General features: G+C 61.0%; 1 protein-coding gene across 4 annotated transcripts in view; it reads right to left on the minus strand.

Moving 5' to 3' along the window:
* The window catches only part of CDH4 (cadherin 4), a 507,046-nt gene that overhangs the window by 41,045 nt on the left and 441,072 nt on the right, over nt 1-24,929 (minus strand). For all 4 annotated transcript variants that reach the window (XM_072735458.1, XM_072735456.1, XM_072735457.1 and 1 more), the window contains 2 exons: nt 9,674-9,829; nt 1,023-1,167 (listed from right to left, as the gene is read on the minus strand). In XM_072735458.1, the coding sequence (XP_072591559.1) occupies nt 1,023-1,167; nt 9,674-9,829 (301 nt within the window). The remainder of the gene's footprint in view (nt 1-1,022; nt 1,168-9,673; nt 9,830-24,929) is intronic.

Below are 24,929 nucleotides of genomic sequence, written 5' to 3' on the forward strand. Positions count from 1 at the left end.
CCCTGCCTTCCAATGCAGCTGCGTCGTGCTTCTCCGTGGCTGCTCCCGGCGGCCCGGGTGCCTGGCTCAGCTCTGCCGGCCCAACCCCGGCCACACGGTTGTTCCCGGGACGAGCCCCCGCCCAGCCCCGCAGGAGACCCCAGCGCAGGCTGCAGTGCACGGAACCCACCCTGGGGGCTTGTCTGCCCACAGCCCGGGCTCCCCCACGGAGACTGACCGGGGGGTGTGGTGGACACTTGCAACCCACGCCAGGTGCCCTGCTGGTCCCTGGGCAAGGGCTAGCGTCGGCGGGGATCCTGGCCCATCCGCACCCAGGGGGCTGGGCCGCTTGCTTCACCTCCTCCGACCTTGCGCCTTGTCTTTGCTGCGGGGAGAGGGAGGGTGCCCACGTCTTGGGACTCGGGGTCCAGACACGTGCTTGCCAAGGCCCTGGCACATGATCCCGTGGTCAACACCACGAATGCCAAATGGAAGTCTGGGCAGACGGGCCCTTGGGTCAGCCCTCCGGGGGACGGCGGGCACATGGCTTTGTCTTGGGGCTGGGGGAGTCTGGCCTCCTCATGGGCTTCCCCAGGGGCTCGGAATAAAGGGAGAGTGTGGTGCGGAGACCTGGGAGGGCGGGTCTTCTCTCTGACCTCGTCTCCTGCCCCAGGACCTTTGTCTGTGCCTTTTCCTTCCTCAGGCTCCCAACACACCCCAACAGCCCTTATCTCCGAGTGGCTCCGTGTCATACCTCAGCCCTCTGCCTACAGGTCACCTCCACAGAGGGGCCCTCCCTGATTGATAGGCCCCTCCACGATGCTCTGTGTCCCTTAGGTTCCTTCTGAGCCTGACCCTCAGCACAGTGGCATTACATGCTAGTCTTAGCCCGTCTCTTATCTGCAACGCCCCCTCTGGACCATGGAGCCCGTGAAGGAGGGGCCCTGCTCCCGGGTCACACGCCTGCTAAAAAATGCATCAGTGGGGAGGCCGAGGGCCGTCGGGGCTCCCAGAGCCTGGGGCCTCCTCGTCCACTGGCTCACCTGGCTTGGAGCCCTCGTCCACGGAGCCGTTGTAGACCTGGTTGATGAACTCGGGACGGTTGTCGTTCATGTCGATGACGTAGATGTACAGGTCGATGGGGTTCTCCACCTTGTTGCCGTTCATGTCCACCGCGTGGGCTCTGAGCTGGAAAGCAGCACAGACACCGTCAGCCTTGGGGACGGCCACCGGCATGGCCGGCCCACTGCCCTGGGCTGGGGGTGACAGAGGGCCTGGGCCCCTCGGGGACGGTCTGGGCGGGGGTCAGCCTGGGGCACGTCACAAACTCCTCTGAGCCTCGGTGCTCTCTGCTGCGGAAATGGGGAAGGCCTCTTGGTGGAACCTCAGGTTTTGGATTTTTTTAAAAAAAGATTTTATCTATTTATTCATGAAAGACGCAGAAAGAGAGGCAGAGACACAGGCAGAGGGAGAAGCAGGCTCCATGCAGGGAGCCCAATGTAGGACTCGATCCTGGGACTCCAGGATCACGCCCTGAGCTGAAGGCAGGTGCCAAACCGCTGAGCCCCCCAGGGATGCACAGAATTTTTTAGAATTTTTTTAAAAAAGATTTTATTTATCTATCTGAGAAAGAGAGAGCGAGAATGGAGAATGTGAGCAGGAGTGAAGCAGAGGGAGAGGGAGAAGCAGGCTCCTCGTTGAGCATGGACCCTGACTCGGGGCTCGAACCCAGGACCCTGAGGTCATGACCTGAACTGAAACCCGGAGTCAGATGCTCAACCGAATGAACCACCCGGGCACCTCAATTTTTTAATTTTTCCTTTACTCATTCATTCATTCATTCATTCACTGAACCAATACCTGTCAAGGGCTTCTGTGCAGCAGGCACTGGCTGGGCCCTAACCTGTTGCTCAGTGGCCCAGCCGTGGCCCAGCCCTGGGGCTGCTCACCGAGGAGGGAGACAGACACCAGGAGGGGACAGACACAGGTACCCCGGGAACTGGCAGCGACCGGCTGGGGCTGGGGGGAGGGCAGACAGGCCTCTTGGAGGAGGTGACGTTTGAGCTGGGGCTGGATGAAGGGAACGGGGAGAAGAGCAGGCATGGAGGGCCCCACAGGGGACACGGAGCGGCTGGGGTGGGGGAAGGGAGGCCGTGTGGGGAGAACGGGGTGAGGGGCTCTGCGAGGTCCCCCACCAGGGCTGGGACTGCCGCGCTGCTGTCTGCTGACATCCGTCCCCGTTCACACGGCAGCTCCGTGTCTCTGTCGGGACGGGGCCATGCCAAGCACTTGAGGCCTGTGGGCGCGACGTGTCTCCAGGCTGGGCATCCACGCGGTCCTCTCCAACCCCGCGGCTTGGGTTTGGTCCTGACAGCAGAATCGTACCCTTTACGTGGGGGTGTAAGGAGCAGCTGGAGGCTGGCGTCTGCCAAGAGGCGGCCTGTGTTGTTGTATGGACGCAGGTCAGGCCCGAGTCCCGGGGCTGAGGCCGTGGGGCCACAGCCCGTGGGGCCACACGTGACGGCCCACTTGGTGCCTCGGCTCCGAGCACCGCATGGAAGGGTCGTGAGGCACCGCTTGCGGTTTAGGCCGAGCCCTGTGCCCCGTCCTGCAGGGATGCTCCTCCGGTGGCGGCCAGGTGACCCCTCATCGTGTCAAATGCAGCCAGGTGGCCGCGCGCCGAGTCGAGGTCGAGGAGCCGCTGAATCCAGGTCCTTGAGCTGCGATGACAGGTAGCGTCTTCTAAGGCATGGTGGCTTCGGCGTGGCCTGTAGCGGCAGCAGCAGCTTGGCGGTGAGGAGGTGAGGGCCAGGGGTCCTCCTGCCTCACCCCACTGCACCCCCACACTTTTTGTGACATTTGTGGCTTCTGCGGGGAGTCTGCAAGGCCCGCCCCCGCCATGGGCCTCGGGCTGGGCCTGCACTGTGGGCCTGGGGGGTCCCATCGTCCGATGGCGCCTTCTGCGACCTGCAAACCTGAGCAGCTCATGCAAAGGGAAGTTCCTGTCCTGCGATGCTGTGAGCAGGACGATTGTCCCTTTTCACCACGGGAGGGAGGGAGACGGCAGAATGTGAACACATGGGCTGGGGGCCGGGGGTCAGGTCCCTGTGGGGGCTGGGAGGGGAGGAACCGGGGTGCACCTGCTGCCTCGCGGGGGCTCGCTGTGCTCCGTGTCTTAACTGTAGGCCGCTGGCCTCCTCCTGGAGCACGGGCCGTGAAACACTCCACGTGGGCCCTGGACGCACCTGTGGGCGCCGGAGCCTTCCCGCCATCACCAGCACCGAGCGAGCGGCTGCTCAGGGCTAGGCAAGGGCCCCAAGCCCGCCTGCATGACCTGCCTCAGCTTTCACTAGGACCCGTGAGACCAGTCCTGTCCTGACCTCTGTTTGACAGATGGGGAGCGAGACTCAGGGAGATGAGGAGGTTTGCCCGAGATGAGAGTAGTGGCAGGACTCAATAGCGGGTCTTGTTTATGGAAACCTCAAAAGAACCTTCTAGAAAATCATCCTGCAAAGCAAACAGGGCCACTCTTCATTTCGTGCGTTTGTCCCAGGGTGACCGGTGTCCACAGCTCATCAGCTTGCTCTCAGCAGGGAGATGGGGTCTGAGGCGCCTGAGGCTGTGGGGGTGGATCCCCAGATGTGGGTGCAATGGGGGGTCGCCCTGAGAGCAGGCCGCGTCCCGTAGGGCTGACCTGTAGACGGGGGAACGTCTGGGTGGGAGCCGGCGGCTGGCGGGCGTCAGAGCCTCGAAGCAAGGGCGAGTTCAGTGCTTGGCTGCTGGCTTGAAAGCGGAGGGGGCCACGTGCCGAGGCCTGCAGGCGTCCTTAGGGGTGAGCGGGGCCCCGGTCCACACAGTGAGGAGGTGGGGATCTGACCTGCCACAACCTCGACGAGCAGGACTGACACCCCAGGTAGGCATCACCTCGACTTCCACCTTGTGAGACCCTGAGGCAGAGCCCACCGGCTTCTGACCTCCAGAACTCGAGCCAGGAAATGGGTGTTATTTTAAGCCAGTAGGTTTGTGCTGGCTTGTTCTGCAGTGTAGACAGCTTGCAGGCCTGGGGGCTGGCACTGCCGCCCCAAAGGCTCTGGTGGGCGTCCTGTGAAGTGCACATCCTGAGACGGGGTCGCGCTGGAGTCTTACGAGGAGGGTGAGGCCCGCCCGGAGAACTGAACATGAGCTTTCAATCCAGAATTCGGCAAATGGCACTGGTGGCTCCTCTGATCTGGGTCCCATGGTTTCCTGCTGACTTGTCACTCCAGGGGGGTGGGGAGGGGCTAGGGGTCATGCTCTGCAGGCTGCAGCCGGCGGTGGCCCCGGGAGACATGCCTCACTCTGAGGTGGGCCCGAGGAGGTGGAGGGGGCAGCCCTGCAGAGCTCATTTGCTGGTTCATGACGAGCAGGAGCCACGCAATACGGGGCTGGATTTCCTATCTCCCAGGAGGGAACCTCAGGACGTGGTGGGAGAACAAGAGAACGTGGGCCAAGTGTCGAGGTGAGCACGTCACCCAGAGGCCCAGACTCGAGCCGAGTGTGCAGGGACAGGTGGACGGTGTCCCCTCGATGTTCTCTGCTTCCTCCCTGGCCGGCTTGGGTGAGGAGGGGCCGGCGCCTGCAGGGGACAGAGGTGGTTGGGAGGACCGGGGCCTCCCCTCCGGGCCAGCATGAGACCCCAGATCCCCGGGGACTGCGGCCCCTGAGCCCCGGCTTTTCCGAGGGGGCCTGTTGCAGAGCCATCCGGCTGCAGATGCCGCGTGTCTCCTGGGCAGAGCCGGGCCGGGTGAGGCTTCGGAGCCACGTCAGACACAAGGAATGGACGGTGGGGCGGGGGGGGGGGGGCGTGTGCACGGCGCATGGCCTGGGCTCCTCTGCACGACGTCAGCCGACACCTCGGCACTTGGTGGGTCGACATCCCGCCTTGAGCAAGGGGGCAGGCGACACTCGCTCCCTGGCGTGGCCTTGGCTGTCAGACGCCCCTTCGTGTCCTCCGGGCTGAGCTGTGAGCAGGTGGCAGGTACCCCCGGGGGCCTGAGTCGCCGCCAGGCGGTGGCACCAGCGGCTCGGGCGCGGCAGGAGGCCGGGCCACACGGTTCGCGGGGAGCCGGCACTTCCAGCGCCGAGTCCGGTGAGAAATGCCGAGGAGGGACCGTTAGCCGGAAACACCAAAGGCAGGTCTGCCTGTGAGCTCAGGGTTTCCAAAGCAATGAAAGCGGGATGCAAGGAGAGCCGCCCCCCCCCCCCTGCCCCCTGCCCCCTGGCGTGGGCGCCGTCGGGTGGGCTGCGGTCCGCAGGCGCAGGGGCCCGTCCTCTGAGGCCGGCTTGGCCAAGAGCCCGGCGCAGGCCCAACACCCGGCCTCATGCACCCGCGGGCACGGCTGCCCAGGCCGCACACTGCGGTGCCCAGGAGGGGCCGCTTCTCCGCCGGCTTGGCCGCCGTGAGAACCTGAGGGACAGGAGTCCCCGTCTGCCCCCGCGGGCCGTGCCTCCCCGCCCCCACGGCCGCCGCGCTCTCCGCCGTGTCTCTGCTCCGTCTCATCTCCCTGTGTTTCTCTCTCTGGCCTGTCTCTGTCCCTTTGTCTGTCTCAGAGTCTTGCCACAGTGGGGGCCGACCCAGGAGCTGCCTCTCCGTCCCCAGCGGTGCCGCAGACGTGAGTGGACGGCCCGAGCCCCCGGGTGGGAGCCTGCTGTGGGGAGGGCTTGTCTCTGGCTGCTGGAGCACCTGTGCCGCTGGCTTGTTGGTTCAGCGACCTGCCGTGTGGCTCACGTGGGAGGTGCTCCACCTGCACTCCCCAAAGCCGGGCTCCTGCCATCCCAGCGCTGGGCCTGGGGTGTCAGCACGAAGGTGGGCGGGGGGATGAGGTGCCGCCGACACCGAGCCGCCGTCTCGGGGGGCCCAGGAGCCGGGGGCCTCCAGGAGTGGACATTGGCACGCAGTCGCTCTGGGGCTGTGTGCACCGGGGCCTGGACGGCCCCGCAATCCTTGGCCCAGATGGGGGCCCCCACTTCACCTTGCCCCACAGCTGGAAGCCGTAGGCGGCCTGGACGTCGGGCTGAGCGGGGCCTCCCCGGGGCGGCCTCTCCCCACCAGGCTCACCGGCCCGCGGGGCAGCCTCCCAGTCTGGCAGCCAGAGAAGACGCCTGCAGGGACGGCAGGGGTCGCTGGAGCCCCAGGGAAGGCGGGAGCGGTGCCGGCCGAGAGCGCCCCCTCCCCGAGCCGCCAAGCCCGGCCTGACACTCCAGCGCAGCCGAGAGGAGCCGGGCCAGCCCCGCTGTCAGGCCCCGGGGAGGCAGAGGCTACGCCCCTCCGCCCAGGAGGACGGCTCTAAGCGGCCGCGGTAATTAAGGACAAATCTGTCTGATCTCAAACGAGGTGAACATGATCATCAGCAAGTGGCCTCCCTGTGGGGCCGTCTGGACACAAAGCTCTCCACGGTGGAGGAGGCTCTGCAGGTCACGGGCTAACCAGGGACAAACGGCACAGGGGCACCCGAGCAGGTGGGCCGTGCGGCCAGGGAGCAGCACCCCTTCCTTCTCTTCTGGAAACATTCGCTCCCTTTAGACTCCAGGACACAAATGCAGGGTAGACAGACAGCAGGGAGGAGGAGGAAGGGGAGGAGGAGGAGGAAGAGAGGCAGCGAGTAGGGGGAGAGGCAGAGAGGGGGAGGAGGGGGAGGAGCAGGGAGGAGGGGTAGGGGAAAAGGGGGAGGAGGAGGGGGGAGAAAGGGGGGAGGAGGAGGGGGGAGGAGGAAGAGGAGAGGGAGGGAGGAGGAGGAGGAGAGGCAGGGAGGAGGCAGAGGGGCAAGGGTTTGCTATGGGAACAACCACACCTCATTTCCCCAGTGCCTCAGAGGAGGCCCGGGAGCCCCTTCCAGGGGGGAAGGCACCCCTGAAATTGCCTGCCCAGAAGCCAGTGGCCAAGTGTGCCTGAGTGTCAGTGCCACCCGCTTCTGGGGCCTATGTCTGCGTGTTTTCCTCCACATTCCCTGGGCCGTGAACAAAATCATCAGTCTGGCTCAGAAAAGATACGATGATGTTCCTTCAGGTACTCAGGCATCCAAGGGAAGCTCTTTTTCCAACCAGCTAACAAGACCATCCACTTCCCTTATATCCCTTCTCTCTGACCCTGGCCCCCACCGTTTGAGGGGCAGCCAGGACAGCACCCACATGCCCATTTCCAGCGGCGTCTCTGGGGTGGACGCAGATGCACGTCAGTGCCCACATCCACTGTTCTCAAGGCCTGTGGTCTGAAGAATCTGGGGACACTGCCTTTCTTAGGGGCTTCAGGACAAAAGGCTTTGATGCCTCTTAATCCCACCACAGGGTAAGCTCTCCCTGAGTGGGGCTGTGTTTACTCATGTTGTCACTGCAGGCCTCCTGCCGAGCACAGGGCCTGACACATACTGGGTGCTTGGGAAATGTTCCCTGGATCAGTGGTGGATGGATGAGTGGATGGGTAGATGGATGGATGGGCAGATGTGTGGACGCAATGGATGGATGGAGGGATGGATGGATGATGAGCAGATGGATGAGGGAGGGATGGAGGGAGGGATGGACAGAGGGATGAGTAGATGGATGGAGGAATGGATAGATGAAGGAAGGGTTGAATGGATGGATCAATGGATGGATGGGCAGATGTGTGGATGTAATGGATGGATGGATGGATGATGGATGGATGGATGGATGATGGATGGATGGATGGATGATGGATGGACAAATGGATGAGTAGATAGATGGAGGCATAGATAGACGGAGGAATGCATGGATGAAGGAAGGGACGGATGGATGGAGAAATGGATGGGTGGATGGATGGATGAGTAGATAGATGGATGAATGGATGGATGGATGGATGGATGGATGGAGGAGTGGATGGATGAAGGAAGGCATGGGTGGAAGAATGGATGGATGAATGAGTGGGTGGGTAGATGGATGGATGGGCAGATGTGTGGACAGAATGGATGAATGGAGGGATGGAGGGATGGATGGAGGGATGGAGGGATGTATGGATGATGAGCAGATGGATGAGGGATGGATGGAGGGAGGGATGGACGGAGGGATGAGTAGATGGATGGATGCATAGATGGATGGATGGATGGATGGATGGATGAGGGATGAAGTGGGATACACAAGAGGTAAGAGTCTGGGTGAATGAGTCATGGTTTCTCCTAGAAGCTGCTCTGTAGAGGGATGTCTGGGACTAGTGAACTGGGGATTTCTGGAGCTGTGAGCCCGACTTTGCACACCCGTGTCGCTTCTCCTTGGAGAAAACCATAGGGTTGGAGCTCCTCATCCATGTCAATTAGCCTCTGTGCAGCTGAACCCACTTGGGACTTGGGCAACCAGTCTGAGACAGGAAACCCTTGTGACTAAGAGAGGGTGGACCAGCCTCCTAACCCAGAGTTCCCCAGGTCCAGTCAGCCTAGCACCCAGCCTCTGGTGGGGTGTCAGGGGTCCCTCAGGGGAGGCCACCAGTTGTCAACGGCAGAGTCATCCTCTCCCACCAGCTCCCTCCCTCTGTACTTGGTTGGTGCACACGCCCTGAGGCCCAGGCTCTGTTCTTGGGCCTGGGAGGTGGTATGGCCACGCGGATACCACGCGGAGCCCTCCTGCCAGGACCCGTACATAATGGGCCCCGCGCAGATGACCAGACAGCAGCAGCCGTGTTGGGCCAGTCAGCGCGGTGGGCTGAAGCCAAGTGAGATTTGGCTGATGGCAGTCGCGTCGGGGCAAGAAGCTGAGGTTCTGATCCTCTCAGATGATGGCTCACTTCCAGACAACAGCTGATGCCTGGGTGTTCAGGTATCACCATGACAACTACAAACATGCACTCTGGCCCCACTGTGCGCTGGGCCCTGTTCTCCACGCTTCACGCAGGTTAATCCCCGAGTCCCCCCGCCTGGTGAGGAGTTTGTGGTCCTCACCTCTGCCTCGGGCTCGTGCTTCCTCCAGCTGGTGCAAACCTGCATCCAGCAGACGAGGAGGCAGGGTCTGGATGAGGGACTAGCCGTGAGGGTGGAAGACACCTGCCGCCTCCACCTGAGCTCTGGGACCCCTCTCCCCTGAGCCGTCACATCAGGGAGCCCTGGCAGGGGAGCAGCCAGGAGCCTCCGGGTGCCGATCTGCAACCTGGATTTTTACTTTGTTTTTTTTTTTAAGATTGTATTTATTCATGAGAGACAGAGAGAGAGAGAGACAGAGACACAGGCAGAGGGAGAAGCAGGCTCCATGCAGGGAGCCTGATGCGGGACTTGATCCTGGGACCCTGGGGTCACGCCCTGGGCTGAAGGCAGGCGCTCAACCACTGAGCCGTCGAGGTGCCCCTAGATTTTTACTTGAGTTTCTCTCTGCAGGCCCAGCCCTGAGATGGAGCTGCTGCAGGAGCGTTACCCCAGAGCTGGAGAGGATGGGGGTGCTGATAGGGCCCGAGTGTGCCCGGCGGCCACGGGATCCTCCCCCACAGGACTAACCAGCTCTCGGAGCACCCGTGGACCAGGGCTTCTTCTAGACCAGGCGTCCTTCCAGTGTGGTCCCAGACCGTGCTGGCCCGGGACCGTGTGAGACGTGCGAACTCTTGCGCCCGCCCTGAGCGCACCGAATGAGAAGCCCCAGGAGGTGCCAGCCGCGTGGGTAATTCCGGCACAGGCTGGCGCCCGCGTTCCCCCCGAGGTAGGAGCCCAGGGCCCGAGGTACTCACGTGGTAGGAGGCTCGCTCCTCCCGGTCCATGGGCCGAGTGACGTACATCCGGCCGGACATGGAGTCGATGCTGAAGACCTCCATGGGGGGCTGGTCGGCGCCCACGCCCGTGATGCTGTAGCGGATGGGGATGTCGTTGTCTTTGTCGGAGCGGATCTGGAAGGGGGAGCGAAAGGAGAGGAGCGTCAGCCTGCAGCGGGAGCAGGGGCCACGCGTCTTAAACGTAGCCTCATCCGGCCCCTGATGTCCTGGCCCCGGGCCCGCCCGAGGCGCTCTGGGAGCACGGCTGCGGCTAATGCCTTGTCCGCTTTGGGAACCGGCAGGGCAGTCGGTGGGCAGGGAGTTACGGATGCCACCAACCACACGCCCCGGGGCCCGCGAGGTCACGGGAAAGACGGGACACGGTATTCCAAGTTCGAGTCTGTGCCGGGAGCGAGGGACACGGGGCGGAGACCGACAGCACCGCAGAGGAAGGCAGGGAACGCGGTGCGAGGTGGCCCGGGCCCTGACGCAGACGCTCCTCGCGTCCACCATCGCGCGGGGAACGAGGAAGGAGGGACGCGAAGTGGCCGCTGCGGAGTCCAGAGGGAAGAAAGGTGGGGACGCAGCACGCTGACACCCCGAGTCTTCATCGGTGTCCCTGTCTTCTGGCTCCTTCGATGGAGGCACCAGAGGACAGGATCCGGTCCCTGAGGGGAGGACGTCCAGGCCGGGCTGGGGCAGAGGCCCGGGTTTCACCCTGAAGCCTGTCGTCGGGATGGCCGAGGTGTTTTCACAGAGAAACTGGGCGTCGCTGGAAAGACATAACGTCCCCGTGGCTCCCGCGTCGAGTCCGTGAGCGAGGTCGGACTGAGGGAGGGCAGGGGTGGCGCACAGCCCTGCTCGCTGCGGGGCCCAGGGGGCCGGGCGGCCAGAAGGGACACTGGCAGAACTGAAACCCAGGCGTACGGCGTGGCGACAGGTGGCGCCGGCACTCCCTGTGGGGAGCACTCCGGAAGGCAAGTCGTGGCCGGGCCGCCCGGCGTCCGGGTGTGCGGTGCTCCCTGCGGTCAGTGTGATTCTGCACGGGAACTCGACTTCAACGGAAAGTGCGGAAAATGAAAATAGGATGTGCCCCTCCCGCCCGGAGGAAGCGAGAGCTCTAGTGACGAGGGGGCGCCCGGCGGGAGCGGAAGGTAACCGGCTTCTCTGGGCCGTGGGAAAACGAACTGCAGAGGGAGGCTGGAAAGGCCAAAGGAACAGCCTGGAACTCGGCGTTGAACTCGGCTGACTCTCGGTCGCGGGTTTGGGCGTGCGGTGGCTCCATAAGGACGGCAAGGGCCCGCGGCGCGTTTCCGCTGCCTTGTGGTGTCCGTGACGCCACCGTCCCTTCCCCAGCTGACCTCGCTGCGAGCGTACAGATGGTGAAACACGTAGCACACGCGCTAAGTGCTCGCCGCCTGTTTACCTTGCGGCTGGCACCTAGGTTTTTGGGGAGTCAGAAGTCAGTATGCGGATTTCTGGCTGTGCCTGGGTCGGGCTCGGACGACCCTGCATCCTTCAGGGGTCAACAGCTTTTTTTTGTCAATCAAGCCCCGGAGCCATGACCACGTTTTATAAGGCAATGGACGGCGGTGAAAGGCTCCAGTTCTACAGAGCAGGGCTGGCCGGGACGTTTCATTACGAGACCGCAGTGAAAACTGAATGAAGACCCCGTCCCTCCGCCACCCCCCCACCCCGAGCTCATGGCACTGAGGACTGGAGGTGCGGGGCGGGCACCCCGAGTGGGGGCGGCCCAGGGGGCACACGTCCCTGTCTGCATTAAGTGGGTCTCGGGACGAGCCGGACAGCACGGTGACGGCAGCTCCCCCCACTCCACTGCTCTCTGCAACCTGCTGACCGCACGTCCCCGAAGTTCTCATCACAACAAAGTGTTTTTTTGTACCCACGTAAGTGACATGCTGAGTGGACATCTTGGGTGATGCTTTGGAGATGCACCCCCTCCCCCATCCCCACCGCATACCATCCCCCTCCCCCTCCCCACCTGCTCCTCCCCCAGGTGGCGAGGACCCCCTCTGCTCCCATCTCCCACCTCCCGGCTCTCCCTGGCTCTGCCCTGAGCAGTGCACCCCCAGCAGGGTCGCCCGCAAGGCCACTGAAAGAAAGGCAGGGGCCGGGGCTGAGGGCACACGTCCCGCCAAGCTGGCCGCCCGGCCTCCTGCAGGCCATGACACGCTGGGCCCGGGGCCGGCACCCCAGGGCCGGAGTCCACCCCGTCCTCATCAGCCGTCCCTCGGCTGCCCATCAGGTGGCGTCCTTCAGGCACAACAGCCGTGTATGAGTGCCCGAGGGCAGGTGCTCCTTCCGGCCACCTGGCTCCATCCCTGTGTTCACAGGACAGCAGCCCTTCGTGGCCGTGGCCGAGCGCCGCCTTTTCTCCCCACATGGCCCAGCGCCGCCTCTTCTGCCCACGGGAGTTTGTGGCCGCCGGGGAAGTGGGGCAGCGGCGACCAATCTGGGTCCCCAAGAGGGAGCCCCCTCCTGCCGCCTGCACCTGCGCTCCTGCTTGGGGTGTGGGGAACCCAGTGCAGCAGGTAAGACCCCGTGGCGGAGATGGGAGCTGCCCGATTACTGTCAAAAACTCGGGGCTAGCTGCCCGTGAAGCACCGGCTGCCTCTGGGAGTGAGGAAGGTTCTAGAGAGGGCGGTGAGCTCGGCACTCGAGGACGCACCAGGCCCAGGCCGAGGGGCTGGGCTGCGCTGGACTGAGCAGGTCCCGGGTGGGGGGCAGCAGTCGAGGCGGGGGCTGCAGCAGCCGGGGGCACAGCCCACCCTTCACGGGGAAATTTAATTATAAAACCACTGAAAAGAACCCGCCTCATATTTAAAGAGGTTTTATTTTTTTGCGAAAAAATCTCATTACATTTTGACCACTGGGTGCCTCTGCCGTATCCCCCACGTGCCGCTCTGCGGGCGCGTCCGGGGCTCGCGCCGGCTCGGGATGCTCTGAGCTCCCCCACGGGTTCCCACATTAAGAAGAAATACTGTACACGTGAATTCACCAGATCGGGGAGAGCAGTTTCCCCGTGATTTGTGTCTGGAAAATGAGAAAAACATCACAGCAGCATATGATAGGGCCATGAATAAAGAACACAGACAGGCGTCTCCATCACCCACCTCACTTTGACGACACCACGGAGAGTTATGCTCTTTTGCATTTGTTATTAAAGGACAGAACAGATGGTAAAAGGTTAGTTTAAAGTGACGTCTGCATTAAAGTAACTTACGGCGCCGGGCGCTGGTGTTCACCCGGGGACCCGTGCCTGGAGGGCCCCTCGCCCTTAGGAAAGGCCGGACGAGACGAAGGCTTCTGGCAGAGGCTTCCCCAAGGACGAGGTATTTGCCTAATCGCAAATGAACTTGAAACCGGAGGAAAGTCGCCGCGTGTGGTTGTGAATCGCAAACACCTTGGAGGTTTACTCCCGGAGCATCGAAGGGGAGAGAATCACGGCCAGACTCCAGCAGGGAAGGCCCCACGCCAGGAGATGAGGGCGCCCCGCGCCCCGGGGAGGACTCGGGGCTTCCGGCTGCGGCCCCGGCCCCTGCCCCCGGCTGGCCCGAGGCCCCCCAACATCACCCTCACCGCGCCGGGGACGCTGCCCTGCCCTCCCTCGGCGCGCGCCTGCGGGACCCCGGGCACCGAGAGAAGCGATGCCCTCTTAAGTCCACAGAGAAGAATTGTGATAAAGATTGTTGGAGCAGGAGTAGGGTCAAGAGGCTCCAGGGGGATGACGTGGGGCAAGTTGCACATGGAATGTTTGGTCTCGTCCGCTGCCTCGTACGGTTAGGGGCACGCACACCTTGCACACCTTGCACACACGCACGCACCCACCACCTACATACGAGGACACACACCTTGCACACACACACGCACACTTGCAAGCATGCACACTCAGACATGCATGCACACACATGGACACACCTGCACACGCGCACTCACTCACACACACACGGCTGGATCTCCTCTCCCCTCTGGCACCCCGCGTCCTGGAAGGTGCCGGTTCCATGCCCTCAGGGCTTCGCTGGGCCGTTACGTGGCCTCCCCGGGGCTCCTGCCCTAACATTTCGAAGCTGCTTCCAAGTCCTTAGGATCAAGCTCTTCCGTGAGGATGTAAATCTTCAGTGAAGTGTTCCAGCTCTTTCTCCTCAATTGGGATTAAACCTGGAGACTTTCCCAGGGAAACAGATTGCACACCCTCGTTTTCGTTACCTGTTGGGACTTCTGACTGCAGTGGTCCCCACTCCTCCCCGCCTCAGATGCTTGAGTCATGACAGCAGCTGCACACCCGCCCCCCGGCCCCGGACCACGCGGGACGCAGGCGGATCTGGGCTCGGCCTCGGCTGCAGGCAGCCAGGAGAGGCCACTGTCTTGTAAAAACTTGACTCCCACCAGAGTAGAGTCCAGGGGTAGGAGAACTGTTTCACTAGATGCATCTGTAGCCCCCATGTGGCCGCAGCGGGGCCCCAGCTCTGACTGCTGGGGCTTCTTGATTCTCAGGTGACAGAGAATCAGGGTCACCTCAGGCTTTATGTGTCTACTGTCCTGTCTGCTTCCTGTGAATGCTCCTCCTCCCCTCCTCCCTCCTCCCCCTCCCCCCACCCCTCCCCACCACCTCCTGCCCAGGTGAGCACTAAGGGTGGTCAGCACTCTTCCCCGGCCTGGGCCCGAGGAACGCAAACAGGACAGGCTCTGTCTGCACCTGGCACCACGCACACAGTGGATGCTCACTGAACCCTGCATGAGCACAGGACACCAGGGCATACTGCTTGGGGGCAGGGGGCAGAGGGATGGGCACACAGGCGGCCAGGGTCACCGCCAGGGGCCGTAAGGAAGACCAAGGTCTTGGCAGGTGGGCGGTGGCAGGAAGGGCTTCCTAGAGGAACCGGCTTTTCTGAGCCCAGAGGATGAGGAAGGAAGCGTGCAGAGAGGTGTGGGGAGTGAGGCCGGAGGGGTGCAGGGAGGGGGGGGGCAGTGCAAGGATGCTGAGAGAGGGAGGGGGAGAGGGAGGGAGAGGGAGGGAGAGAGGGAGAGGGAGAGAGAGAGAGAGAGAGAGAGAGAGGTCCACCTGGAGGCTTCACAGCTGGATGAGAGAGGAAGGAAAAAGAGCAGAGAAATGAGAGAGGGAGGGGAGCCAGGCAGAGCAGCGAGGTCTGGTCACCCCCCACCTCCCCCAGAGTGGAGCCCAGAGAGAAGGGGGGTGCCCCTTATCCCTGGGAAGCCCTGCTGGCCCCTGTCCTGCCGTTGCAGGGGCTGGCACACGGCAGGGCATGATCCCCCTGTGCCCCACTGGGGTGGCAGGATGGGGCTGGCAGTGGGATGGCTCATCCTCAACCCAGTCCCGACTGTGTTCCTCTTGGGTCTCTGCCCAGACGAGGGCTTCCTCCTACCCTCCTTCTGCCCCCGAAGGCTCCCCGTCAGCTCTGAAGGAACTTCCTCCCCATCCCAGAGCTTCCGGGGGGTCACCAAAGGGGGATCCCACAATGTTGGGCTCACCAGACCACCTTGTCCGTCTGTTCTCCCTACCGGGCACCGAGGGCCCGAGGGGCCAAGGGGTTGGACAAAGCTCCACGAGGAACTGGGGATGGAGATGGAGTCACAGGCCTTCCTGAGGAGCCTCTGAATGCAGCAGGGGACGCTGAGGACACAGGGGCCGCCTGGACGTCTCCCGGACCCCAGCGCCATGCTCCTGGCTGCCGCCTCGGGGTGCGGGGACTCTGGAAGCTCCGCGGGGGAATCTGGGCGGGGGAATCTGGGCGAAGAGCTTCCCTTGGGCTGCTCTTGAAAGCAGCTCCCGCAGCGTCTAACCAGAGCCCTCGGCCGGCCGCCGCGCTGGGGAGGACGCGGGGCCTGGCCATGATCAAACTCTTCTCATCAGATTAACAGGACCAACTTGGGGCGCGGGCAAGTAAGGGTTCCTCCCTTCCCTCGACTCTTCCTTGACTCCCCAACATCACGAGGCTCGAAGCTGTTTGCCTTTCTTGCATTTTATCGAGTATTTTCCATGTGTGATAAAATCCAGCCTTCAATTATTTTCAATTAGGTTCTTGTAATGAACAGAAAAACCCAGACTGTGATAGGAAAAGGCATTTGTTGTGTGGCATCGACACTATTACACGTTACCATTCACAATTACTTTGAGTTTTACAAATCACGAGAAGAATCCTCAAAGCCATACGAATGCTAATGAAAGCCATGAATATGTTCTTACAAAATTCGCCTGGTGGGGAAGAGTGAATTAGATGCTTCTCAAAAATGCCCTCCAGGTTGCACCAAATTAATAAAGACAGGTAGCTACTTAATTTGCGTTAGAGAAGAAAGTACTGCTAGCAATGGGGCGACGCGGGGTCCCCTCCTGCCTCGTCTGGGAACAGAGGCCTGGTGTCCTCTGTGGGGTCATCGTTCCCCATCGTGCGTGCGCGGTCTCAGGGGCACGGTCAACACGCCCTGCCCTCCCCCAGCCAACAGGCAGGCCAACTGGCCAGGTGGGACAATCAGCTTCTCTTTCCCAAACGTGGATCTTTTTTTTTTTTTTTACGAATTTTTAAAGACTTACTTATTTTAGAGAGAAAGAGAGAGGTGGAGAGAGCATGAGCACGAGTCAGGGGGAGGGCAGAGGCAGAGGCAGAGGGTCTCCTGCAGACTCCCCACCGAGCACAGAGCCCGACCGACCCACCGACCTGGGGCTCCATCCCACAGCCCTAAGATCATGACCCGAGCCGAAACCAAGAGTTGGAGAGTCGGACGCCCAACCCAGTGAGCCACCCAGGCGCCCCCCTCCAACGTGGATCGGAATCAAGAATGAGTCGGGGTGGGAGATGTGATGGGGGCCCCTCCATCCACTGCGGTGCCATCTCCCTGTCAAGCCCCTGGGGGCCACCCGGTTGGCCTGCCTTCCCTCCAGCCCTTGGCCGCCCGGGAGCCTCCTGGCCTGCTCTTCCTGCTTTAGTAGCTGGATGGTTCCCCGAGGCCTTAGGGTCAAGACTCCATCTGACCACGGTGCGGTCTGCAGCGCCCTCCCTTAGCACCGGGCAGGTAAGTGCTAAGCAGAGGTGAGGTCCCCGGGGGGCTCGGGCCTCAGCCTACGGTACCTCCTCCTTGAGCCTGACCTCTCGATCCTGGTGTCGGCGTGGGGTTCCCTACGGCGGAGACCGAGACAAGGATGCTTATGTAGCGATGACTGGGAAGAGGAGAAGGGGCAAGAGCAGAGAGAGACGTGGTGTCAGCCGGGGTCTGGCTCACCTCATCCCACAGGGGGGCGGGGGGGCGTGGTCGTGGCGTGTGACCTGCAGCGGAGGGAGCCCAGCCTCGGGACAAGGGGGCTGGTTTTAGTGGGCTGACCCAGGGCGGGGGGCGGGCAGCTCCCCTGTGACCTGGTCTGACCTCCGCGGGGGCGTCTGTGCACCGTTGGCGAGACCCAGCGCAGGAGGCGAGGGCGGGGGCCCGCGGGGGTCTGAGCACCACCAGCGCTGCTGGCCACACCTGCTCAGCTGTCTACACCGCCCTCGCCGTCACCAGCTTTTTCTTTTCTTGTGGTTGATGGCCTTCTGTGTGCGCTCTGCCGTCCGCGCAGGAGAGAGGGTCACACGGGGACTCCCAGCAGCTGGCCGGAGGGGAGGGGCGTTGGGGCAAGCGCAGGTGCCTGGAGGGCCTCCTGGAAGAGCAAGCGGCTCCGAGCAGAGCGGGCGGGCGGGGGGCAGATCCGGGGCTTCGGGGGCCGCTCCGGCCCCACTACGAGCACCGTCGTGTGCACGGAGCCAGAGCTGGGAGGCCGCCTCTTCCGATGACTCCCGCGAGGAATACCCTGGTCTGTCGGGAGCCCACGGCCACGGGCGAGCCAAGCTCTTCTCGGGGCCACCGCCTCAGTCCCATCAAGTCGGGGGTCAGTGGGACGGATGACAGGACACGAGAACCTGCGGGCTGAGCGCTTCCCCACACTCGTCCTCACACCGCGCTGGTGGTCAGTCTGCTGTTCCAGGCCAGGAGCCAGGGTCCGGGTTAGCGCGTGTTCCCTGCCTGCGGCTGGGGGGCCCTGCCCACACACTCACGGGAGTGACCCTGCTGGCACCAACATGTCCTCCCTATTCTGGGTACCCTGTTCCTCCGGCCCGGCTCCCTGGGACACCGGAGAGGCCCCCCAGCTCCCCACCTCGGTCAAGTCAAGTCGCGTGTCCTCCTGTTTTCTTGTCCTCACCTGGAAACGGGACTCTGATGACGATTAAGTACTATGCTTCCTCAGTACTGAGGGCTGAGTGCTATGATTATTCAGCATCTTACATGGTGCTTAGTCAGTACCAAGTAGAGTACTGTGCTTGTCCAGTACTAAGTACCATGTTTGGTCAGTACTGAGTGAGTACTACGATTCCTCAGTACTGTGCTGAGTCACTAACGAGGGCTAAGTATTGTGCTTTGTCGCAGCTCAAGGGATGCTCCCAGCACGTACTGGGACTCCCAGGCCCTCTGTTCCTGGTCCCTCCCACTTCCATGGTCACACAGTACTGAGCTCTTGCTTTGCTCCAGGGACCCAGAGAGGGGCCATGCTGGGCAGTGGCGGGGGGGTACCAGGTGGGCTGGGGCCCCGGGGAGGGCAGCGCACTGCTGGCGGGTGCCCCCCGTGTGAGGAGCACGGGGACTCGGAGCCCCTGCTGCCAGGCTGGCAGCCCCGCGGTGCTCGGCCGTCACAGCCCACGCGCGGGCGGCAGGCCTGGCTGCAGGCACAGCACCTTACTCTGCTCTGGGACGGGGCAGGCGTTTCCAGAAAGGGGGGGGGGCTCCTAGACCCAGGGATTTGAGCAGAGGTGCTGGAAGCGGCTGCCCTGGGACTCTCCCCCTGAGTTTTTACTGCCCCCGAGAAATGCCAGCCTTTAAAGGACACGGCTGTGACTTGGGAGTGGGCCTGAAACCGAGGCCGCGTCTCCACCGTCACTAGGAGAAATCCATCACCAAGATTCAGCCTTTTCATTGAAACCCCACTTTCTCTTTATCCTCAATTGCAGGAGGGCTGCATAGTCCTCGGGGGGCAGTGCTGGGCAGTGCGGTGAGGAAAGCAGCGACCGTGGCCACGTCTGTGGGGTGACTCAAGGGCGCTGCACCCGGAGGCCTGGCAGGGGCCGGGCAGGGAGGGTCCCCGTAATCGGGACAGCAGCGGCTCCAGAAAGCTGAGGACTCCACCTTCTTCCAAGGGCTCCTCCCCTTCCTACCCCTCGAAGCCTTCCGGTCCCCAGAGGCACCACCACCACCCCAGGCAGCCCTCCCTGACTGCCCCTCCTGGAGGAGAGTCGCTCGATTCAGGTGCCTCCTTTAGGACCCTCTCTGAACGCTCATTACCACCTGGAGCGCCCGCCCGCCCCGCGGGTGCCTAATGCCCGTGTGTGTCCCTGGCCTGGGAGAGCTCCCGAGGCCGTAAGTGCTCCGAAGGGCACAGGAGCGGGTGGTGAAGAGGGCCGCGGAGGCCCCCTTCCCCCTCCACTGGCCCCCAGAGCCCCCGTCCCTGCGACAGAGAAGCAGGTGCCATCCCCCGGCGCCGCCACCGTCTACACCTGCTGCTGCTTCTCTTGTCTCTGCGGCACTGGGGTGACAGCCCTGGGCGCTTCAGCGCGCCCCACCTCACTGACCCCTGCGGCAGCCCCAGGAGAGACGGTGCCAGCCCCGCCCTAGATGAAGACACTGAGGGTCCTTGGGGACACGCCCGTTGGCAGACACGGGTTCCCTGGACCTGCGCTCGGCAGGAGCGTCGGCGGGGAGCCTGAGGGCCCCCCGGGCGGGATGGCCAGAGTGAGTGACGCAAATCCTCCTGTGCCCGGAGGAACATGTGGCCAAGACTTCCCCGTGGCCCCGTCCTTCCTGCTCGAAGGGCCCCCAGGAGCCCTGACGTCTCCATCCAAGAACAAAGGTGCCCAGTGTCCAAGCATGTTCTCGGGGAGCAGGTGGTCAACATGCTGGTCGCTTAGGAGTGGGGGTCCCTGTGCCCGAGTCCCTGATTCATATTCATATTCTGAGAGGGCTCACGCCTTAAGCACCCTTATACCCCCTCCCTGTAGCGGGTGCCCTAAGCCCGCTGATCCTGCCAACACATGGGAGTGGCTCAGGGTGCCGGCAACTCCTGCTCTGCATGAGCTTAAGGACTCGGGGTTCCCGCGAGCATCTCACGGGGCCTTTGCTTTTAGCTGAACACACTGAACTGCCCCAGGGCCCCTGCACCTGCCATGCAGCCCGGGGAGCCGTGTCTCCCCCACTCCAGCCGAGGCCTGCAGAGAAAGTGGGCTCTGCCCCTGGTCCGACAGGACTGGATGCAGGGGGAGGGTCGTGCGGGGCCACTGGGACGCAGTCAACCCCCAAACCCGAGCGCCTGGCAGGAGCAGGCACCCCTCTCCCCCAGCAGTGTGTCCTGCCAATGGCTGTCGGCACCGGGGGTGCTTCCTTGGGGCTCCTGGAGCCCAGGCCCACCCCAGTGGCTCGTTCATGGGACATGCTTGGCGGGGACGCCCTCGCCTGCTGGCCACCTCAGCGGGAGGCCCACAGGCTACCTGGAAGCCAGCCTGGCGTCTCCTCAAAAGTGAAAGGGTCACCACGCGACCCCGCAGTTCCACTGGGCGTATGGACCAGAGACCCGAAGACAGTGCTCGCAGCAGCACTGTGCCCAGGGCCGAAGGCGGTCACAGCCCTGCTGTCCAGACCCGGACGAAAGGATGAACAAGATGCGGCCCCTCCACACGACAGAATATTCTTTGGTTGTCAGAGGAATGAAGCTTTGATTCGGGCTGTAACGTGGACGGATCTCCCAACCGTGGTGCTGGACACAGGAGCCACATATCCTGTCCTGCCACTTGCACAAAATGACCAGAATGGGCAAATCCGTAGAGAAGAAAGTGTGTTCGTGGATGCCAGGGGCTGGGGGAGGGAAGGGGGAGGCTGGGTGCTTACAGGATGATGGAACATTCTAGAACCAGGTGGACGTGATGGTGCATGGCATTGTGCACGTACTAAATGCCACGAAGGGTAGATTTTACGCTGTGTGTTTTACCCCAGTAGAAGAGGGGGTTTGGCTACAGAAGCCAGTGAAAGTTCCAGCACAGCATCCTGATCCATGTACAAGTCTCCAAACCGCTGGACACAGGAGGCCCGTGAGCAGGACGGGGGAGGCGGCCTGAGGTCCTCGCTCAGGCCGACCGGCTGCTGCGAACCTGGGCGTCCCCATAGTTTGCTTACTAAGGACCAGGGGGGCAGCCTGGCCCCGTGTCACCTGCCACGCCACAGGCCGTGGGGACCTGATGGGATGGTGACAAGGACCCAGATTCTGGTTCAATGTCTCTTGATTCGAGGCAACAAGGGGCTGCGTGCCCGAGACCACGAATGCCCCCAGGGAGCTTGTATGACCTCCCTTTTAGACCAGAACTTACCGACCTTGGCACTGGATCGTTCTCCGTGATGGGGTGCCGTCCTGGGCATTTAGGGTGCTGAGCAGCATCCCTGGCTTCTGCCCACTAGGTGCTGGTGGCACCCCCACCCTGAGGAGTGACAACTAAATGTGGCTCTGGACAAGGCCCCGTGTCCCCGGGGCAGATGTGCCTTGTTGAGAACCCCCGGTTTAGCTCATTTTGCACAAGCTCACCGGGCTCTACCTGGAGGGGAGGAAGGAAGGGCCCAGAAGCACCTCCTTTCTCATCTTACTCGGGGCCCCTGAGGAGCTGGAGGGGAGGAAGGGGGCTATCCCAAAGCTGCTTCTGGAAGCCCGTGGGCTCAACGGCCAGGGGTTGCTGAACTGTCTTTCTTGGTCCCCCCAAAGACAGAGGAAACAGCAGGTACAGCCCACACGTGCAGACCAGCTCCTGCTCCTTAGAAAACCACAAGTGAGCAGGTTCCTCACCTTGGCCCCAGCCAATTAAAGGGGGACCCCACCATTCTAACAGCTCCCCCTCCCTTCCTGCCCCAACTCACCGCCGGCATGCGGGGATGCCAGCAGCCCATCTTCCTGCAAACAGAACAGAACGCATCCTTTTATGCTTCTCCCTACTTACCCGTCCATGGTCTTTATTCCAGGGGAGGCAATTTTGCAGTTCAGGGAGGGTTTAATTTGCTCAGATCAAGAAAACACACGCGTCTGGCTGATGCCAGGCTCCAAGCCTCCCTGGGGAGTGGGGGCTGGCCTTGGCACTTGAAGCTTCGTTCTGGGCGGAGCTGGTGGGGCCCACTGCTCAGCACCCCACCCGGAGGACCCTCCTGTGCACAACCTCCTGTGGGCTCCTTCCTCAAGGGCTGCTGGGGGCTCTGGGCAGTGAAGTCTCTACTGCTGACCTCAGCCCAAGCCAGGCCTAGATAGGGACAGGCACAGGTGTAAGAACACGTACAGGGTAAGAATAGGTATAGGTACAGGTGGTTATAGGTACAGGTGTAAGTACAGGTGCAATTATGGGTAGAGCTGTAGGTACAGGTGCAGATAGAGGTACAGGTGTAGGTATAGGTGCAGACAGAGGTACAGGTGTAGGTATAGGTGCAGACACAGGTATAGGTACAACTGTAGGTATAGGTGCAGATACAAGTGTAGATACTGGTGCAGATAGAAGTATAGGTGTAGATACAGGTTGAGATAGAGGTATAGGTGTAGGTACAGGTGTAGACATAGGTATAGGTATAGATACAGGTGCAGACAGAGTTACAGGTGTAGGTATAGGTACAGACACAGGTACAGGTGTAGGTACAGGTATAGGTATAGGTGCAGATACAAGTGTAGATACAGGTGCAGATGGAAGTACAGGTGTAGATACAGGTTGAGATAGAGGTATAGGTGTAGGTATAGGTACAGACACAGGTACAGGTGTAGGTACAGGTATAGGTATAGGTGCAGATACAAGTGTAGATACAGGTGCAGATGGAAGTACAGGTGTAGATACAGGTTGAGATAGAGGTATAGGTGTAGGTATAGGTGCAGGCACAGGTATAGGTGTAGGTACAGGTGTAGGTATGGGCACAGGTACAAGTGTAGATACAGGTGCAGACAGAAGTACAGGTGTAGATACAGGTTGAGATAGAGGTATAGGTGTAGGTATAGGTACAGACACAGGTACAGGTGTAGGTACAGGTGCAGACAGAGGCACAGGTGTAGGTACAGGTGGTTATAGGTCCAGGTGTAGGTGTAGATTCAGGTCAGGTAGGTAGAGGCAAAGATACCAGTACAAAGGTAGGTACAGAGCCTTTGTAGTTATTTTAAACAGACGAGGCCACACTCTTTGTGTCATGCTGCAGCTTATTGAGGCTCTTTCTGCCTAAATTCCTAGGGCCTTATTCTTTCAAGAAGCACACAGCATTTCATTGCATGATTACACTGTAATTTATGTAGCCAGGCAGAGGGAACTTTTAAGTACGCTCTCTTCTTTCATGTCTTTTAAAAAAAAGTTCCACCAGATGAGAAGGAGGGATTCCTGGAGTGCGTGACGGGTTGTTTGCTACGAAGGGAGGTCCTGGTGGGGAAGGGGCCTGCAGCTTGGAGTCGGGGTCAGAGGGGTGACATCAGAAGTGCCTGCAAGGACTGGCACTGTGGAGCCCTCTTGGGTGTTTCCCCTTTAATCTGAGTTTATTCTAAGCTCAGAAACAACATACGGTGGGTGATTAACAGAGGATTATTAGCAATGATGGCCTTGACCTGAATTGGGAGAAGGAGACTGACTTCTGGAAATAACGGTCCTATTTCTGGATGGTTTCACATGCTTTGCTAGGTCATGGACATGAGAGAGGAAGAACCCGGGCCTCTGCCAGGAATCAGCCAGGCTGCATTTCCGGGCGGCCCCAAGGCGCCCCAGCCTCTGCAGTCAGGCAGAGAGGGGCTGCCTCCCGCTGGCTGCCTCAGGCCAGCTCTGGCTCTGGGGCTGGCCCTTGGCCCCGGGGCCATGGGAACTTGCTCCCTGCTCCAGGGCGTGAGAGTCTAGTGCTGGCTGGGAGGAGGTGGGCAGACCTGAGACTCTCAGCGAAGGCCTTCTTGCCCTGGACCCGACGCCAGGTCTGCTTCCCGGACTTGCTGCCCAGCCTACAGTGAGGAGCTCTGTTCCCCAGCCTCTGTGGATGCCCTACCAGGCCCTCTCCCCCAAGCTTCTACCACGCTCCCCTTCCTTCACTCCTCCCAGACATCTCAGAGCTGCACACCAGGTGGGAGCGTGTTACTGTGCTACAGTCCCACAGGAGGGGCACCTGCTTCACTTCGGTCAACCCAGCATCTGCCAAAGCAATCTGACCGGTCAACATCCTGCTGGCCCCACCACAACAGCCATTATCATGCCATGGTTGCTTCATGGGGCAGTCTTTGGGAAAAGCACTTGTGAAATAAGCTTTCATAAAAAATGGTCTATTAAAAATCAGCACAGTGGAATCCTAAATCAAATGTATATGTGTTTTTCCTTATTCATGTTTTCAGGTTATCTGATTCTTTCAAATAGCTGAGAATTGCTTGTAGTGCTGCTTTTCATAAGCTATTTTAAAAAATCAAATCTTTGTGCTGGCAGCTGTGCATAACAATGGGAAGGTAGACCAATTCCTTTTCCTCCAGACAGAAGAAGAGCCATAGAAATGGTGCTTTACTTACCCTGTTTATTACTTATGATGGTGGTGATGATGATGATGATGGTGATGGTGGTGATGACAGTGATGGTGATAATGGTAGTGATGATGGTGATGGCAGTGATGATGGTGATGGTAGTGATGATGGTGATGGTGCTGCTGCTGATGGTGGTGATGGTCATGGTGGTGATGGTGATAATGGTAGTGATGATGGTTATGGTTGTGATGATGGTGATGGTGCTGCTGCTGATGGTGGTGATGGTGATGGTGGTGATGGTGATGGTGATGGTGGTGATGGTGGTGATGGTGGTGATGGTGATGGTGATGGTGATGGTGGTGATGGTGGTGATGGTGATAATGGTAGTGATGATGGTGATGGTAGTGATGATGGTGATGGTGGTGATGGTAGTGATGATGGTGATGGTGCTGTTGCTGATGGTGGTGATGGTGATGGTGGTGATGGTGATGGTGGTGATGGTGGTGATGGTGATGGTGATGGTGACGATGGTGGTGATGGTGGTGATGGTGGTGATGGTGGTGATGGTGATGGTGATACTGATAATCACGATAATAGTAGAAATATGTTAGAGAACCAAGTGAGCAGCTGACAATATAAAGGAGGTGTCACAGAGCAAGTTGCATAAGAGTCAACTCTGAGCTCAAATCAATTGGA

Source organism: Vulpes vulpes, chromosome 14 (assembly GCF_048418805.1).
Source record: "Vulpes vulpes isolate BD-2025 chromosome 14, VulVul3, whole genome shotgun sequence".
Classification (NCBI taxonomy): Eukaryota; Metazoa; Chordata; class Mammalia; order Carnivora; family Canidae; genus Vulpes; species Vulpes vulpes.